This window comes from Euprymna scolopes, chromosome 29 (assembly GCF_053919585.1).
Source record: "Euprymna scolopes isolate OS-2025 chromosome 29, ASM5391958v1, whole genome shotgun sequence".
Classification (NCBI taxonomy): Eukaryota; Metazoa; Mollusca; class Cephalopoda; order Sepiida; family Sepiolidae; genus Euprymna; species Euprymna scolopes.
Genome location: NC_136510.1, coordinates 66,921,046 through 66,933,300, shown reverse-complemented (window position 1 = coordinate 66,933,300; position 12,255 = coordinate 66,921,046). Strand labels below are relative to the sequence as shown.

General features: G+C 33.7%; 1 protein-coding gene across 2 annotated transcripts in view; it reads left to right on the top strand.

Moving 5' to 3' along the window:
• LOC145252682 (E3 ubiquitin-protein ligase MARCHF8-like) overlaps positions 1-12,255 on the top strand; it is a 210,717-nt gene that overhangs the window by 103,098 nt on the left and 95,364 nt on the right. The window contains exon 2 of one of the 2 annotated variants that reach the window (XM_080112505.1): positions 11,857-11,919. The exons of the other annotated variant lie outside the window; for it this stretch is intronic. Coding sequence (XP_079968631.1) covers positions 11,872-11,919 — 48 coding nt within the window. The 5' untranslated portion in view covers positions 11,857-11,871. The remainder of the gene's footprint in view (positions 1-11,856; positions 11,920-12,255) is intronic. 2 annotated transcript variants of the gene reach the window in all.

Sequence of the window (12,255 nt, the reverse complement as noted above, 5' to 3'; positions counted from 1 at the left end):
TCCTTACACTATAATCTATAAAAGTGTGTATGTGTATATCCAGAGAGAGGAATGGTTGAGCAAAGAAAAAAAGGAGTAGGATGGAAAGAGGGAAAGAAAAAACTGAAGCGGGTGAAAGAGAGAGATAGAAGTTTCAATAGAAATATGTTACACTTTTATCCAGACTATGCTGGGTAGCCCTGCTAGTCACTTATAAAGCAAACATGATGAATTATGAAGTTAAAAAATAAAAATTGTATTTCCAATTAATTTAATCTTGATTATTATTATTTTTTTTTTTGATTAGTCATAAATAAAGGTAGGTGATTAAGTGTTTACTCTAATGGTCACATCTACTCTTCCTGCCACCCATAATACTGAGAAGAAATTTAATAAAGCAATTTTTATAGATTCACCGTAAAGTAGCAAAAAAATGGAAAGGAAGTCTTGATTTATCCTTTTTGAACTCTTTCTCTCCTTTCTTGCACTATCTTTTATCTAATCCACAATTGACTATAAAGACAGAAGGGAGAGGAAATGGAAAAAGAGAAGAAAAAGAACTAAGTAGTCATTTCTATTTATGTAGTTTCTAGTATTGTCAATCAATTAGATTGCTATATTTACGGACATAGATTCTGAGTTCAAACTTCACTCGGGTATAAGTTTATTTATTCTGAATTTGTCCTAAAATATATATAAACATTTCAAATCACAATATAAAACAGATTAAAGTACATACTTCTAACTAACACAACAAGCAGCAAAATCTCACCCCCTTCATTGTTGAGGCCCCAAAATACTGGAAAGCCTTCTGCTCTAATAGTTTTTTCTCTCGCCTTGCTGGACTTGTGAATTCACTCCCTGTTTCCTGAGTTCCTAACTGTACTAACATACAGAAATTTAAATGTAATGTAAACAGACATCTCACTGCTTAATGCCTTACAGTGCACTGTTAGACATGATCTCAAATAGAAGACCCTTATGTTCAAATAGCAGTATTTCTTGTTTGGAGTTAAAAAAATGATGGTTTAGTTTTATTTTTTTCTGTAATCTATGCAATTTACTGAAATTAAGATCTCAAGCAACACTAGGTAGCCTTGCTAGCACAATATTTTTGTCTTAGATTTTTATTTTATTCAACTAAATGTTGAGGCACTTAAATTGTCACACTATACTCAAATATTTGAAAAGGTATATAAGATGATACAACAGGTAATAACCTGATGTTGGAAGTTATGCCCTTTGAAAATGGGCTTAAATTTCTTTATATTTGATATGTGCAAGGGGGAGAAAATTGCATATTTGCGTTTCTTTATAAAGAAACGTCTTCACAGGTCAAAAACAACTTACTAATGCATACGTGAAGGTGATTATTTCCCCCCCCCCCTCCCTGGCTTGCAGGACAATGAGCACTTTTTAAGTCATTTTAGAACTAGTTACAATTTTATCAATGTCATTTAAATTTTTATTAATGTCATTTAATTTTTATTCTTGTCCATACTTACAGGATCCAATACATCAACTACTCAAGACTGTCATACCTGTTTACATACCTTACCCCCCTGACATGCATAGCTTCCATGAAACACTAGTGTTTGTTTTTGTCACACATGACTTGTCATTATATTTGAACTCAATGAATATCTCTTTAATCAAATCAAGATATGTTGCATTATTACTAGGCTAGGATAAAAGTGTAGTCTCAGTTCTATCCCAAGGCAGTGTAGTAATATCATAGGATTTTGTTTGCACTGAACCTCTATAGAATGAAAATATGTCACAAACATTATTAAGATTTTTGGGGACAAACCCGCATAACCAAACATTGTGAAACTGTATTAACCAGAGTAGTTAGATAAGTATATTTCAGTTTACACAATGGTTGTACAATAATATCATGGATTTGCATTCGCATGGGATGTTTATAGAATAGAAATTTTTAAGCACAGGAACAATACACAACATATGTAGGGTACAACTGTGGAATGTGCACAGGTCCTGTTAGTATAAATAAATCCAATATTTACAGAATATTAACATATTGATGCAATATCAAAATCCCTATGGACATTCTTAAATTATTAAGCAAAATATGTCATGAACATTGTCAGGCAACATGGACTAGAATAAATACATAGAAGATACTGCCAAGTCTGCTGCATAGAAGGTGGACCTCCTCTACCGAGCTAAAAAACTTCTCACTAGAGTGGTAGAATGACCTCACCATTCTTCCAGTAATTTTGGCAATGAATCTGGTGTAGATTTCAAATTTCAGGTTAGAGGTGAAGGTCAATCCCAGAAGTTTGTCAAAGCAGGGTGCTTCCTCAAGATGAGAGCAATTCATTTCAATTGGGGCCAAATGAGCATTGGTGATGAAAAGATAGAAGTTTAATTTTGGATGCATTAAAGGTAACTAGCCATTTCTTATCTCACTGTACCACACGCTCCGGGTCGGTGGAGAGAGAATCAGAAAGATCTTGGGTTATTGCTGTCCTTTGAAGTGTTGCTATAGTATTGTCTGCATAGATGTTGACGAATTGTCATCGAACATGATTTGTGAGATCGTTGATGAAGATCAGGCAAGAGTTGAGGCCAGAAAGTATACTGAGCTTCTGAATTCTGACCATCAACGACCATTTTAATAAACCTATTGTTGAGAAAAGATATGATAGTTGAGAGGACATTTCCAGCTATTTCGTAGCTGGAGATCTTGTGATGTAAAATAAGCCTTTATGCCAAACCCTATCCAATGCCTTAGATGTGTCAAAAGCTATTGCTCTATATACGAGGCCATCATCAATAGATTCACTAATCCTGTGTGATATTACCGTTAGCACATCAACCGTTAATCTTTCAGAACAGAAACCATGTTGCTTGTTGCTGAATGTTATTTTTGCTAATTTGATTGATAAGTTCACTATTTGTCACAGACTCAAGCTACTTGCTTACACACTGGAGACTGATTGATCTGTACTGAGATGCAGGAGACTGATCCTCCTATTTTTAAATACTGAGCAGATTATCGAGATTTTCGAGGGTGTTGGGAAGCATTTCTCCTTAAGGTAGTGTTTAAACAACTTTGTTAGTATAGGAGCTAGGTTTGGTTGCAGCTTTTTTAGCACAATAATTGGAATGTTGTCAGAGCCAGTTGCTTTGCTGGGATCAAGGTTCTTGTTAAGCCTGGATACATATTGGACAGATAAATGCATGTCGTTCAGAGTATTTTCAATCCTGGGTGAAAATTTTGGGAGTGGGTAGCCCTGATCATACAAAATAGAGTTTGATGCAAAGTTCTTAGAGAAGAGTTTAGTTTTGTCAGATGCTGATGTAATCACCTCAAGTCTGTTGGTGAGGGTTGAGATGGAAGATACACATCTGTTCAGAACTGTTTGTTATGCACCAAAACTCGTGGGAATCTAGCCTCTGCTCAGTTACTTTGGACTTGACAGGACAAAAGATTCACGTTTTCTGTAACCTTTTTGCAGTGGTTGCTGGCAGTCCTAAAGGTGGCTTTAGGTTCTAATTGTCTATTTTGTTAAAACAATTAAAATAGTGATTTCTATGTGCAATTGCAACCATATATTCAGTGGTGTACCTTCGTTGGCTATTTGGTTTCAGTTGGAAATTTTTTAAAAGAATGTAACTGTCTATATTGACAGCGAATCTGTTAAGTCGGATGCTATAGAGGACACATCCATTTTGAACATTGATCATAGGAGTATTTCTGATATAAATGTACAGAAACTATCCCAGTAAGACATCGAGTAGTGATACACAGTGCAATAGAGAGGAACATATGAGGTCTTGTTACACTTTGTTTTAATCTTAATTGGGACAGAACAGAGGATAAGCACAATTCAGGCTAGGTTGTCAGAAAGAGATCGAGGAGGCTTGCAAATTGTCCCTCAGCATCAGGAATGCGAGTGGGTTCATTAACAACTTGGGTCAGATCATAGGTGAAGAAGAAATCATGACAGAACTTCCCGTCATCATCTGTCTTGTTTGAGTAAACCAGCCATTTAACATTGTCAGCATTGAAATCTTCACAAACGTGAATGTACAGTAAATATTTTAATGTATGCGCAACTCCCCACTTTAATTTGACCCCTAATCTCCGCAAACGTCTCAGTGCCAATATGCCTTACTTGGGATGAATAAAAATTAAAAAATGAATTTTATATTATTCTTGCATTGTGTAATCATTTCTAATGTACATATCATTTTAAAAAATAATTTAAAGTTATTAATAAAATAAAACTTGCTATCATATCCATTTATAATTTTATTGCATCATCTTGCCTTGTATAATAGTTTGGCATACACATGACACAAAAGTTTACAATAACAAAAAGATTTTTCTTTATGCATTTACTAGCATTTCACCCCGGCGTTGCCCGGGTGTTTGGAGGTGCATGTTGAGCAAATTAAAAACAAAAAAAAAGGTGTTAGTAGGAAGGCAAGCTCGAACCCGTACCGCAAAAGAGGAAAAGAATGGGAAAAAAAACGTGACGTCTTTGCTGTTACGACCACCGCCAAACCAGAAGTGACGTAGGTTTAAATTAAGGCTAGACAATCGAAAAGAGGGGATGACTTTCGACAATATCGGTGGAAAAAGCGACCCCCTCCCTGTAGAAAAGTGCCCAGTTGAAGTTGAAGAAATTAATGTTTTTAGCCAATTTTTCGATATTTGTCATCTGAAAGGTCGAGCTTAAAAACGATATTGATCTTGTGAAAAACTGTCGCCTCTGTCGAAAGTTTTAGGCAGACATGCAAACATACATACATACATTTATATATTGATAGTTCAAATTTTCAGCAAAAACTGGTTAATTTGTAAGTTAATTTAAATCAGTTTATGAATAAATGCAGATATTTAAACATGCTTTTAATAACTCCATGAAACCTTCCTTTCATCATGGAAACAAACATATATATACATATATACAAGTAGAATGAAATGTTCTTATATTGTTGACAAGTATAACTTTCGAACCAGAAACGACATATACAACTCTGCTTTGACATCGATTTGGGTTAATTATTGGTACAGGTTTTCAAAAACCATAAATTTTGTTCTGTTTAATTTCATCGATCCTGTTTGATATTTATCTTAAAATAATCATATATACAGAACGTTGGAGGAATTTCCCCTCTCACACTCAAATCTTCTACCCTTACCACCCATGTACATACAGCACAAAGATTTTTTTATATAACAAATACTTTTGTATCACCATTATTTTGCCATATTTCAGCCTTACTATTGTGAGATACTCTACATTTTCAAGGTAAACACGGAACACTTCCCCATCTACATTTTTTGATTGGCTTCAGCAAATAATTTCTTTAATATATTTGTTTTCCAGAATAAAAAAATTAATAGATTTACATTTATCAAAGTCTTTCAGTTCCTGGTCATTTCAAATTATTGGGTTGACAAGAAAGTTTTTGCGGTTTCTAACTTTTAAATTCATATGAACATACCTCGGCTCAAACAAAAATTTATTGATCAAAATAAACACCATAAGAATCAACACAGTTTTGCCAATGCAAAACAAGTGTATTTATGCCAGTAATGTAAAAATCTTACGTTCTGGTGGCGAAGTTGCTGAAGGCGTTTTTGATATCACTTAGGTTTTTTAAGCATTTTTCATACAGAAAGTTGTTGAGATGCTTGAAAAAGTGATAGTCGGTAGGTGAGATGTCTGGAGAGTATGGCAGATGAGGCAGTTTAGTAGCCCAGTTCATTCAACTTCTGTATGGTTGGTTTAGTAATGTGCAGTCGGGCATTGTCACTGATATCTTTAAATATCTTGGAAGTATACTGAATAGAGATGGAACCTTAGATGCTGAAATTACTCGCAGGATAACCCAGGCAATCTCTGCTTTTGGTAACCTTAAAATCTATCTGGTCGGATAGAAGAATCAGTGTGTATGAGGCATGTGTCCTGACTTGTCCACTGCATGCATCAGAAACATGAACTACATACAGAGGGCATCTTAAAACTCCAGAAAGATTTCGTCAAAAACACATCCGTAAAATAGTGAACATCAGTTGAAAGTCTTTTACTCCTGATATTGCTGTCCTTGAACAATCCAATAACTGTTGCATAAAAATGAGGATTGTCAAAAATCAAATGCATTGGACTGACATTTAGTGAGGTTGAGAAATGGAAGATTACCAAAACAACTGCTTTATGGTGAGGTTTTCATAGGAAAGAGACCATAGCCTAAACCTACAAAAGCGTTTACAGATGCGCTGAGGAATAACCTTAAACTGATGGAAATGAGCTGAATAACTGAGAAGTTTAAACTGTGGATCGAAATAATTGGATAGAAATAATCAGAGAAGGATGCAGAAAGTTTGAGGAAAAGCATATTTAAGTATTGAAATATACTCATAGAAAGCAGAATGGATCGGCAGTTCCTGATGACTTTCAACAAGAACTTAAATGCACAATCTATGGCAGATTTCTTCTTTGTAAAAATTGTAACAAAAAAAAAAAGAACTTGGTAGGAGTAAGCCGACAAAACTTGTTACGAGTTGACATAAACAAAATAATACATAATTTTTAGCATGTTTCATAATTTTTTAGATGAGGATCGATAATACGTATTATTTGTATTGTTTAAACTACTGTTTTTGGCTGCTATAACTTCCGACCTTCTTCAGTTGTAGCTTGAATATGGTCCTTATTGGTGCATGGTGGAAAAATGTTTTTGTCCCTTTTTCATGTTTCAGAAATTCATTACACATTTTGAATTCTAACAAAAAAACATTCTTTTCACTATTCACCAATAAAAGCCATTGTGAAAGATACACCTGAAGAAGTTCGGAGGTTACATCGGCCAAAACGTTGTGAGAATAACAATCAAGATGAGAACAGTCGTTCAAACAATCCAAATCATATCTTTCAGCATTTCCAAAGTTATAGTAGACAGAAAATAAAATAAAATAGAACTCTTAATTTTGAATTTTTATCGATTGCTGCTATTTTTTTTTTTAAGTATAATATATTTAAATAATAAAAACTTTACATTACAAAGAATTTATTTTGAATTCTTCCGTTATTAGAAGGATGAAAATATTTCCGCTGTTCGGCTTTCTAACGTTAGTTCCTTCTTTTTTTATTGTTGCATGGATGTTTGTCTGTTGGAGTGACGTGGACCATCTGATCAACCTGGAAGGATGATGGATGACACACGCTAAAGTGTGAAGTAAGGGTGGCACAATCCTTAATCACGCCTCTCCTGAGTCAGTACAGCTTGATTCCAGTGGCAAGTCAAGGGTGACTGGGAACAATGCCAAGATAAGCAGAGAGCACATACAGCACCTGGTACTCTGAAATGGTCATCCATTTTAGTATTGACCAGGCTCAACGATGCTTAACTTTGGTGATCTAATGGGAACTGGTGTGTCAACATGATTATGCCGTTATATTTTTATATAATACATGGACAACACCATGTAGCCCTGCTAATTAGAAAAGTGATTTTTTTATTTGTAACTGGCACACACAACTAAAGTAGTCAAGTTAATTGCTGAGCAGTAATCTACCAAGAATGTCAAAGATCTATTTCCAAGACAAGCTAAAAATTCTTATGTTTTCTTGCAACAAAACTAAGTATTGTTTACCTAAAAAAATTCTCAACAGCAGCAGCAGGAACAACATTTTTTTCTGTTTTTCTTTGTGGAATCATTTGATCCATTAATATCTTCCCATCTCTGTTTATATTTGTATTTGCCATTGTTTTCGGTTTGTTTCATGTCGACTATAAATATTTATTTTCTGTAAGATTTTGTACATTTATCTTACATAACATCTGTACACACATTTTATATATACTACTTCAAGGTAAAAAAAACTAGCCAATAATAAATATTAACTGAGTAGATTTTCACTCAGAAAACAGCAATTCTCCTCCTTTTGTTAGATACATCACTCATGGAATGTGAGGACTAAAAGACAAGATAAGGGAAGCGAGAGTTATGAGGTTGCTGAAAGTAAACTCAAGATCCACTTTCTATTGGTTACATATCAGTTAATATACATTATGCATAGAGTTACTAAGAACTATTAATTGGCCTCAGTCTATTGGAGCTAATGTTCAAGTAAATTATAAGACTATCTACTATAATAATAATTAACATATCTAGTATTAACAAAATAACATCTGACAATAAACCAATAGCAAATAACTTGAACAGAAATGTGAATTATCTTGTCATCAGGCAAACATTTTTTTTTTAATCTTCAAAAGACCAAATAATATCTTTCCAACACACAAAAGTTAAAAATCAAATTAAACGATCACCCATGAATAATCAAATCCTGCATGCTAAAAACAAATTCTCAGAGAAGAAATATTGTAAAAACTGTCTTAAAAAAAAAAAAAAGAAGCTTAGCCTGAAATAACCTTATAAGGGTTGTAAGGTCAAGAATACTAATTAATAGACAAACAAAACTATAATAATTTGCAAGGATTGCTAAAGAAATGGGTACTTGTGCAGAATTTGAACCAGATGTAGCTAACTGGCCGCTCTGCTTTGCTTAAAACATGACGTCAGCCGCCGGCTTTTGCCGAGCATCAAAACGTAACAATGCTACTCAAGGAAAACATTTAAATATAATAAAATCGCCAGAAAAAATATACAATGAAAATAAAAAAGAAACAACAACCTACTGTAACAAAGTCTGTTTTATTCTTGTAACAATTTTTTTAAGTGAAAAAATAAACAAGTTGCTTTTTTTTTTTGCTTTTTTTTCAACCAATGTTTTTTTGGTGAAACGTTTTGTTTAAGAAAACCAATTTTTTGTGCATTTCATATATTTTTTAACAAAGGTTTTTAAAAAACTGTACTTTTTTAAAAATGTTTTTCATGTATTCTTTTTAACATTTTTTCTTTATTTTTGTAACTAATGTAAAGTAAACTTTTTTTCTTTTGTTATTTTTTTTTTTTTCATAAACATTTTTTTCCTGTAGGGTGGAGCTGGCAACCGATTTTTTTAAAATTAAATTATAAATACCCTTATTTTTAGGTCAACTTTTCCACAGTCGCATAAGACAATGTTAAAGTAGGGTGAGAACAGACAGTGGATATGGAAAAAACTTCACCAACCCACCTAGGTAGCTTTCTGATATATGGTTTAATATTGAGACAAAAGGATCATTACCAAATTTCTGTCTCCACATAAACTTGAAAAAATAACTCTCGAAAAGGTCCTGGCTGGTCCAGTTGTTTTTTCTTTTCTTTTTTTTTTTTTTCAATATTTCCCCCAAAGACTGTCTGCTCCTTTACTGCACATTGATTGGCATCTTTACATCAGCTTATAGTGAAACCTGAGTGCATGACATCATGCTCCGAGCAAAGTCGAGCGAACGGTTAATTATGTCTGGTTCAAATCATGCACAAGTAGCACAAAAGAAAAACTAATACTTTTTTATGAACAACAAATTATATAAATTTCTTTATTTAATGGCTAAATCTAAATGTAAATTTCATGAACAAAGCTTCATTCATAGAACTACCGCCTGTGGAACTCTGTTTTGCTGGGCTGCTTTTCAGCTGACTACAACATGGTTGTTTTCAAGTTCAATGTAAAAAAGTTCTTGTTGAACCGTCCTCTTAAATAATGAAATTGTAACCAATTTCCACCACTATGGATCACTATGCCACTGTCTCACTGACCACCTTACATTCATTAACCCTGATCTTTGAATAAACTTCAGGCTTGGATAAGTGTTGACACCCTTACTGTGTGTGCAAAATCAAGACTTCATGACAAGGTGTTGATGGCAACAAAAAGTGTATTTCATTTTACGTTACAATTGTTTCAATGTCTAGTTCGACAATTTCAAACATTTAAATGGGTTTTTCCGTAACCACAACCAAGGTAAATGTTTCTTGCATGCTTTTCCCGTTGCAGATCCCCCACCCCGCCTTTTTTTCTTTCTATTCAAAAAATGCTACATTGCCTAAAGTGTGTTTATTCATAAAGTCTGAAGAAATGCTAGTTTTTGAAAATTATCAAACGATATAATGCTTGAAATTGTCGAACTAGATATTGAAACAATTGTAACGTAAAATGAAATACACTTTTTGTTGCCATCAACACCTTGTCTTGAAGTCTTGATTTTGCACACAGAGTATATCAATGCTCAATTATGAAATGTGATAATTTTGTAGCTTAATCCTTAAGTCAACCATTTTTGGCTTAAAACCTATTGGTATATGAAAATTTACTGAATTACACGAACTCAGTCTCTCTCTCTCTCTCTCTCTATATATATATATATATATATATATATATAGCATACAGTTGAGTGTATATGGCTAGAAGCATGACTTAATTTGTCCTTCGAAAACTAAGTAAAGTTGGAAAATGTCGACTACCAAAGTTCATTCTCCGAAGCAATAGTCATGCTTAGTAGATGATAGCAGAAAAGAGTATATGTCTTTCTTCATGAATGTCTGGAAGTTCCCTGGATATAGTCGTTAAAAGGTCCAGTAGAAATTATAATCTAATTGGTCATCTTGTCAGTAACCCTAACCTCACTAGGGATGCTCTCCACTAGAACAAATAAATATCAATGTTTATGACTATTTCAACTCATTCTCGAACAGATGGAACTCAACGTTTTGGATTTTAAACCTAATACGATAATGATGATGATGATGATGATGATGACGTGACGATTAACCAAACCGGTCATGGATGGTCTAATTAGTACACGGAAGTCATCGACCGTTGCACAGTCTATAATCATTTATAACAAGTATTGTGCTTTACATTAAAAATAAATAAAAAATTAACATTAAATAACTCATGAAAAGCTTGATACTCTAAAAAAAAAAAAAAAATGACAAAACAAATTTATGTAGAGAAGAAAAGAATTCTAAAAATATGTTTACTAAAATAGAATGTCTGTAATTGAGCATATTTTCATGATTGATGCAACCTTTTTATTGGTTATCCACTTGTTTAACAACTGAACCAAATGTTTAATGCTTTTCCTTTCTTGTTAAGAGTAAATTGTTTGTGGTTTCAATGAAGTGAATACTGATTAAGTTGAATCATAAAACCACCAGACGAACACTAACAATTACTAAGCTGCTTTCTACACCTTTTATTGTTGTTGTTATTTTTATTATAAGCTACTAAGTTAAGTGTTCCTTGTCTGCATAGAGCTGACTTCAATAGCAATGATAAAATAAAGCAAATCTGTCTTCGGGCCAAACAAAAGAAATTACCTTATTTATATTATGTTGTTGTGCCCTCACAACAACAGAAATAATCTGCTTTCTTGTTAAGTATATAAAAATTATCCTGTTGCTTTTTTTTTTGTCCTGAAGACATATTGTACAAACTGATCTCTTTTAATAGATGCTAGCCATTGTGAAAGAATTGGACAAAGGAAAGGATTTACCGCACCTCTCTCTCTTTCCTTAACCCTCTTTTTCTCTCCCTCTCTCTGTCGTCTCTCTCTGATATCCTTGCTTCTCCCTTCCTTCCTCCTCTATTGACATGTTTTACTCTCTTGATCACTTTCCCTTAGTCGCTTTATCCGCTTAGTTTAGTCAGCTGGATCCTCAGTTGAAGTTTTTCCTCATTTTTTTTTAGTTTTTCTATTTGCTTTAAGGCATTTCATTTTTTAGCTTTACATCTTGCCATCTGTGCTTGTCATCTGTTCCTTCTTCAGCCTCTATTTATTAATTTGTTTTGTCCCCCCTCTCGTTCTTTGACAAGTACATTCATCCATTAGTACAGAGAGAAGTTTATCTCTCTGTATCCCCCTCCATTTTTACCACCTTTTTCTGTCTTTATTATTTCTCAAAATGAAGATGTGTTATTGATGTTTTCCTCGCTCTTGTAGCCTTTGCCTTAAAAGATGTCTCTGGAGCACCATATAAAACTGAAGTTCCTGTGGACTAGGAAGGTAAATTAGTTCTTTCAATTTGCCATTTTTTCGTTTCACTTGTTTTTTTAGTAATTGTTGTTAGCTTTTGTCTCTTACCAAACTTGCCTTCCTGATCCTTCTCTTCTCTGATCTCAGTTCTGCCCAAAATAGTTGTACACTTCCTCCATCGCCATTCACATTTGCTTATTTTATCCGTACAAGGAGTAAAGAGCCTTCCTCTATACACTAGTCTCTGCACAAGGGCAAAGGGTTATAATGTGATGGAAAATCCAGCTTGCCAAAAAGAAGCATTATGGATAGAAACAAGAACATTTCTATGATTTTCTCAATAAGTCTTCATGAATAAAGGCTTTT